General features: G+C 45.4%; 1 protein-coding gene and 1 non-coding gene across 2 annotated transcripts; both read left to right on the forward strand.

Moving 5' to 3' along the window:
* Positions 1 to 679: 679 nt before the first annotated feature.
* Positions 680 to 5,799, forward strand: LOC123123456 (protein FLC EXPRESSOR). Its single transcript, XM_044543965.1, has 4 exons — positions 680 to 1,404; positions 3,293 to 3,465; positions 4,194 to 4,339; positions 5,372 to 5,799. Exons 1-4 carry the CDS (start codon positions 821 to 823, stop codon positions 5,480 to 5,482), a joined length of 1,014 nt encoding a protein of 337 aa, XP_044399900.1. The 5' UTR covers positions 680 to 820; the 3' UTR covers positions 5,483 to 5,799.
* Positions 5,800 to 6,441: 642 nt separating this feature from the next.
* Positions 6,442 to 6,602, forward strand: LOC123126783 (U1 spliceosomal RNA). Its single transcript, XR_006462004.1, has one exon. It is a non-coding gene; the product is annotated as a U1 spliceosomal RNA (small nuclear RNA).
* Positions 6,603 to 7,632: the final 1,030 nt, after the last annotated feature.

Raw genomic sequence — 7,632 nt, forward strand, 5'->3', positions numbered from 1 at the left:
GCCTGATTTTTCCAGGGTTTTTGACAAAAATGCATGTTTTTGTTGAAAAAAGGTTTTTTCCTTTTTGTGAGAGGCACTATTTACTTCTCGTGGAGGCATATATTTGCTCCCGCGAGAGGCACTCGAAAAAGAAAAAAAACACATTTTTTTTTGTTTCACGAGAGGTATAGATTTGTTTTCGCGAGAGTTATAGTTGTGCTTCTAGGAAAGGGGGGAAAAGAATCTTGTTTTCTTTTCTTTCGTGAGAGGCAAAGTTTAACTTCACATGGAGGCATATATTTGCTTCCCTCGAGTGCATGTCGGAAAGAAAAAAAAACACCTTCTGTTTTGTTTCCGCAAGAGGCACAATTTCACGTGGAGGTGCAGATTTATTCTCCGAAAAGAACTCAACATGGGATCTAATTTCGAAGATCTCGACGCAAGGATTCAACGCTGAAAATGGTTCAGGAGTTAGACGATCGGTTAAAGAGATAAAACGTTTTAAATAAACGAAGGTACCAAAAAAACACTCACAGATTGCGGCAAGTGACGCACAATAGAGGTGGAAGTGACCTTTGCAAAGAGTACTTCTCAATTACTAGTATTTTTTGACTACTTAATTACTTCTTAATGGGCCGCAAAATTTGACGGGCGGCAGCAAAATAGCAGCGCTTGAGAGAGTTGAGAGACTGCCTAGTCCAGCCCAAACAGAGCCCGGGACGAAGGCTCCCGTCATCTGTTCCAGCCTGTTCTTCCCGTTCCCCTCCGCCCTGACCTCATCGAGGCGACCGGCCGACCGATCAGCCTGACCCCAAACCCCTCCGCCGCCGCCCGCCTCCCCATGGCCGGCCGCCGCGCGCCGCACGTCATGAGCCTCCACGACTCCGGCCCGCCGCTGCTCGGCCGCGCGCCGCAGCACCCGCAGCCCGGCGACGACCGCGACGAGCCCCCGCACGGCGCCCTCCTCCACCACCCGCGCGGGGGCCCCTCGCAGCACCCCGCCGTGGCGGCCCTCGAGGACCGCATCGTCTCCCGGGACCGGGACATCCAGGAGTTCCTCGTCGACAACCAGCGGTTCGCCGCCACCCACGTCGCGCTCCAGCAGCAGCTCATCTCCGCGCAGCACGAGCTCCGCGCCGTCTCCATCGCCGGCACCAGGGCCCGCATGGAGCGCAAGGCCGACGTCTGCAACATCGCCGACCAGGCCGCGCGCATCGAGGCCGAGGCGCGCTCCGTCGCCGGCGCGCGCGTGGAGATCGAGCAGGTCCACGCCGATGTGCGGGTGCTCGCTGCCGCGCGCAACGAACTCATGGACCGGCTCAAAGACCTCCGCGAGCAGCTAGGGCGCGCGCAGTCCAATTCCGCCAAGTCGGAGAACGTCCGCTCCCAGATTGAGACCATGCGACGGGAGATCCAGAAGGGCAGGTATTACCATCTGTTTTCAATTTTATAGAATCAAAAAGGGCACGCCTCGTCGCCATTCTTATTCAAATGTGACCAAAACCCTACACCCATTTCATGCCATCACTCAGTTTAAGATTTTCAAGTTCCAGCACTGAAACATAGTATATGTGCTTAGAGCGTCAAGTCACATGCTTAGCATATTTAGGAATTTGTAGTTCACAGAACCTGCTAGGGAAAAGTTTTCTGGGCATTAATGAGAATGCAAAGCAGCCCTTGTTGTGTTGATTGTTGAATTGCTATACTCAAGCAACCTGCTCTCCAAGGAAACTTTTAGATTGTTAGCATATCACAAGCATTAGGGTTAGGGCAGATCAATGGTTCCTTGTTTTTTTCTTGAAGAGCAATGATGTCCCGCAATTAAGCTGGTTTTCTAGAACCTTTACAGTGGTTGCATGATTAGAATTATGAGCTCACGTGTCATTTGAAAAATGGCTTCTGTGCTTAGCAATTTGTTAGATTTGTTTGAACAATTGTCGTTGTATGGCCTAGTTGAGATATTTTGGTAGCCAGATAGGGCTACTCAGGGGAATCGCTATGGATGTTTCCTTGTTTGCTAGAGATCAGAGACCAATGTAGGACCTGCGGCAGAGTTATTTCTACAGCAGTTTGTAGGTTATTTGAATTTATATTGGAGGGTTATGCTCATCTGCTTCTTAATTTGATAGGGCTGCAATTCTTAATGGCTTAGGAGCATGAGGGCTGTTTAATTTAGTAAGGTCTGCCCATCTGCAAAATGTTATACACCAGGCTTTGGAGAGGAGTCAAGATGCATGCATTTTACTTCATTTTCCATGCTGCATTGTTTAATTGATGACAAATCAAACATCGGTCATCGTATGGCATATCACACTGCAGTTGGTGAGGCATATATGAACCAAATGGTCTCATAGATTTCATATACTAGGCCGCTAGGGTAGTGTTCAATTAATTATTGCAATTAGAGTCGCTGTGCCATCAATCACACTTGTAATGTCATGGATGCTTTTGGGGCCAGAGCTACAGCTGGCATGCCAGCACCTGCAACCACCTTGGCGTATTTTGGGAAGGCGGCTCAGGCCAAGTTATCCGTTTCCTTAGCTTATTTACTGAAACCCTGATTCATGTTGCCATCTCCTTCCACCTTCCCCCAACACCTGAGGTCACAACATGCGAACGGCAATTTTGATAGGGGTGCTAATCAGGATAGTCCTGTTCAAATCCAAACATATATGTGAACTGTTAAAGCCACCATCTAGCCTAGAATGGCTGCATGAGAGAGCAGGAAAATAGCTATGTAATGGTTGCTAGTGGGGTTTGTCTGTAAGATTTATAGATGAACATTGGATTATTGGACTTGTCAATGTACTGCACATGAATTAAAATGGTAGGACGTCTATACCAATTTCAAGCATCCCATCCGAGATCAATTGTTGTGGTATAATAACAGACTAGCAAGAGGCCCATGCGTTGCATGGAACATCAAGATGCATTTATACGAGCTGTTTATCTCGTGGGAGACGAAGATGAACGAGGGAAGTCCTTATCTGCAAATGTGGAGAGGGGTGCGGGTATCATTTTGCAAAATTGTCATAGTTTGCTTTCTATCCGTCAGATATAGATCAGACGGTCCATATTGCATGATGGCAGGCACACCATCATCACCAACTTGGTTTTTTATAAGAGTAGAGATATCTAGGGTTATGGGAGCATTTATGATTCGCCTTCAGCCTAAATATTGACATTGTCCTTTTCACTCGTAACGGTCAGCAAGCTTTTCTGCGATATTGGTACCGATCTAGTGGGTCTTGCTCTGTACCATCAGACCCAATCCACTGTCTTTCTCTAATGTCCTTTCTTATAATATTGGTAGGGCTGCGGTTGAATTCGAAAAGAAGGCACATGCTGATAACCTTTTACAAAGTAAAGCAATGGAGAAAAATATGATTGCTGTGGCTAGTGAGATTGAGAGGCTTCGGGGTGAGCTTGTAAATGCTGAAAAGCGGGCCACTGCTGTCACCACAGCAGCAGCTGTAACCAACCCTGGTACAGTACTGAATCTCTATGGGTTATTATCCTTTTCCTCTTCTGTATTAGCTAATAGCTTTAGACGTATTTATCGTAACTGCTTTAATCAGTATTTTTAATTCCATAGCGTACAAAAATACACAACCAAATCCACCATATAATCGAATGATTTGTTTTTAGCCCATAACGTCCGAGACAAAATATATGCTAAAATGAATAGAAGTTATAGTAGCAGTTAGGGAGGAGAGTAGGAGAGATGCTTAGCATATCAGCTATCATAGATAACTTGCATTTAGCAGTTTTAGCCTTCTCGGGCCAGTTTGCGGTTGTTGGGCTGGTTTGTGGAATCTAGTTAGCTATTTGATACTATGAATATTTGTTAACTCTAATCAGATTTTCCTACTATCACTAAGAAAAAGACGCTTTCGAGTATTTATATGCAAAAGTAGAAAAAAATACAGGCCCGTTTGAAAAGTCTTTGATGCCATGCAAAGCCATAAAAATAGGCATCTTGAGACTTGAGCTTACTATCTTGTGGCCTGTACAACCTGTCTTTAGTTTGTGAAACTAGCTTTATATAGAACTGATGAAGCCAGCTGTTTGGCCCATCTCCGGCTTTTAGCCTGGACAAGCTGATGTTGAAGTTGGGCCAAACAAGCTATTACTCAGAGTACTTCTTAGGTGAAAGTATATGCTTGTTTTCTTGCGCCATTGTTTTGAATCATTTAGTTACAATCCTGTTTCAGGGTATGCTCAACCGTACAGCAGTTCTGAGGCAACATATGCCACCATGTATGGCAATCCCGAGGCAGCATATGCAGCATATGGCAGTGCTGAGGCAACATATGCTGGAACATATGCCAATTCTGATGCTTATAGCACCACTAATCAGGTTTGTTACCTAGCTTTATCGTTGTGCTCTTATCTCCTTTTGGTACCAGTTACAACATTTGCATACCTAGATTCTTACAGATGTAAAAACTGTGTGGTTTATCTAGTTCAGAAACACACTAATTACCGGAAAATTGAGTATTGATCTCGTTTCCCTAATTTTTGGGTTACTTGAATAACTGCTATATCAATTTGGCGATTTAAAGAGACTACTCCTTCCGTCCCAAAATAAGTGTCTCAAGCTTAGTACAACTTTGTACTAAAGTTAGTACAAAGTTGAGACACTTATTTTGGGACGGAGGGAGTATTATGTTTGTTTTGTTGTTTCATGTACAGTGTGCATGTTTGACTCTGTTTTAACCCTTGACATGGGCTTTGCATATCCTCCACACACTTTGAAATTTTTGAAAATTCTTGTTTCCACTTATTCACTCTTCTTTGCTTGTTGGATTGGGGATCTCTGAATGATTTGTGTGTTGTGTGGTATTTCTGAAGTTCCATTTTTCACCTATAAGAAGCAGGGTAGAATAACATGGTAACGAGCAGCCTTTTACATTGTTCGCAGTCATGGATCCCACTCTTCTACACCTTCCCCAGTCTATGGCATTAAGTTTGTACCCCTTGACATATGGGAACCCGGTTGCTCATGTGCTTCTCCAGTTTACACCTTCTCTTTGCATGGCATTAGGTGTAAAAGAGTGGGATCCATGACTGTTAAAGAGTGGGATGCATGACATTATGGGTACCGCTTGCTCATATCTGAAAGTCAGTTTTTGGCAAATACTAACGTTTTCACTAACGAAGTCATACTACTCAAGATCTGTATTGCGAAAACACTTTCTACACAAGAAATTGACCAACACTTGTGATTGAAAAAATTACATGGGTCCTATTGTGTGTTTGGGATTAATTGTAGAGATAAAGTCCAGGTCCTTGTATCTCCCCTCTCACTGAATTTTGCATCTCTTCCAAGCTCTAAAATACCTAGGTACATAGTAGTGATATTTCTTCTTCTTCTTCTTCTTCTTCACAGGCTCAGACTCGCACTGATGGCAATCAACATTACATGGCCCAGCCGGTTCACTATGCGCAGTACGAGGGCCAGCAGCAGCAGCAGCAGCAGCACACCAATGTGCAAAGATGAACGCTGACTCAGGGTATCTTTGACCTCGCGCTCTACCTTCTTAGGGCTTTGCCAGTGTAAACGAGTAGCTGCAGGATGCACCGAATTGAGGTTGGCGGAGGGATGAATTCATTGCATTGGAGGTGCCAGGAGATCTTGTTTATACATTGTCATTGGTTAATCAACTCTGAAATGCCTGTGCAAGTCGATAGCTCGGAGTCCGCAAATTCTTGATGCAGTGCCCTCTTGATCAGCAATCCACCAGTTAGTTGATTGTCCATTATGAGCTGTCGGTTGTCCATGCGTATAATGGATAATCTCAGGCAGGTTGATGTTTCTGTGGTCACCATCTTTGTTGCGCGATCCATTTTGCCAGTGAGAGGGGCAAAGCTTTGTCTTCGCTTAGTTTCCTTCTTTCAGGGATTTCTTCTCCTTCTTCGTCCGATGGAGAATGCTATGCCCATACTTTCATGGTTTCAGGTAGTAAATTGCGTTCTGTTCATGTCGTTCTGCTGGGTGAAAACGAATCCCTTTCCTTTCCTAAGAGAAGTGGCGTGCACACGTAGATATTGTCACAAATTATCGCTGTTTGTGAAGCCTATTTCCTGTATGGGAGTACTATTTTATTCGAAAAAAAATCAGGGCTACATGATTTGCGCCGTTTCTATTCATCTAACACTGCCCCAGGGTGCCCTACAGAACTGCTCTCCCAGGGAAAAAGAGAAAAAAAAATAGTAACAAAGAACCAGGGCTCCACAATCGCGTTCTCCAGGCCCACTGCCGCCACAGCTCGCGTTCCAGGCCCACGTATTGCTCTCAAAGGGACAAAAACGAGCCCATCTAAAACCTTGTGTAGCGTGCTCCCGTCCCGCACGCAGCGCTGCTGCTGCTGCGCTTCGGTTTAGTCCCACCTCGCCTAGCCGAGGGCATCGGGTGGGGGGAGCTCGCTATAAAAGGAGAGGCAGGTGCGACCTTGCTCCATACTTACCTGGACGGGGTCGACGGGCGATCATGAAGGCCAGTGGCCTAGGTTAGGGGCCCACATTGTACTTGGTGGGTGCGCTGGCCTATCATCTCCTCAAGTGGGAGAGTGAATGTCATAATTTGTGGCAGAGGGGGTACGCGTTCGCGCGGCCCCTGCCAGTTCTTTGAGATTAAATTTTCGTCCTTGTGTAGTGGAGAAGTGCGCGTTTGCGTGCTCCCTGCTGTTTCGTTGAAAGTATAATTTGGTCCCTGGTCTTACAGACGAGGGCGAAGATTGCTTCTCTCGTCTTTTCGGTAAGGTCCTTGAGCTTTTGATTGGTCGAACTCTACGGTCCTTGAACTGTTGGCTCGGTCGAATAGCCCTTTCGTGTACGTTCGGGTGCCCTCTCTTCACGTGTTTGCATACAGAAGACGGTATGATTTAAGTGAGACATTACACGCGAAGCCAACCTTGATAGAGTTCATCTCTAAGCAGGGGCCTTGATAGAGTTTAATTAACTACTATGGTCCATGATAACATTGAGGACCCAGACTATTCAAATAGATAGTATAGAAAACTAGGAGCCCGTGATCACCGGTGAGAGAAAATTTCGTGTTTTGACCCTTTTGTCAAACAAAATCGAGATTTGACCCCAGTTTGAAACTTTTTCGAGATCTGACCCTTTTGCTACCGCCAGACCTTCAGGTGGTAGGGTTGCACGGTCTACCGCCGCAGGTTCTGGCGGTAGGTGTGGCTGACGGCCGTCAAGCCGTTAACGGCTGCTTACGGACCTACCGCCATAGGCCACGGCGGTAGCCCACACAAACCTACCACCGAGAGCTCTGGCGGTAGGTTATCATAGTCCGCATGAACTTAACTGCTTTGATTTTGTCTTTAATTTTTTTGCCATAGACATAAGAAACAATAAGCACAATTTCATAGACATAAGAAGTTTGATCACATCCAGATAATTTGATCACATCTAAATAGTTTTGCCATTACGGACTAAGAAACAAGTACCAAATAACATAGTTTGATCACATAACATAGTTTGATCACATCCAAATAGTTTCACGAAGCCAACATAAGAAGTTTAACAAGTTCAACGGTCATCGACCACATAAAACGTTTCATCCATAGGTAGCAATCAAACATGACGATCATCAGCAGCCACACGCATATATAGTTTAGATGATATCGATGACGA

Source organism: Triticum aestivum, chromosome 5D (genome assembly GCF_018294505.1).
Source record: "Triticum aestivum cultivar Chinese Spring chromosome 5D, IWGSC CS RefSeq v2.1, whole genome shotgun sequence".
Lineage (NCBI taxonomy): Eukaryota > Viridiplantae > Streptophyta > Magnoliopsida > Poales > Poaceae > Triticum > Triticum aestivum.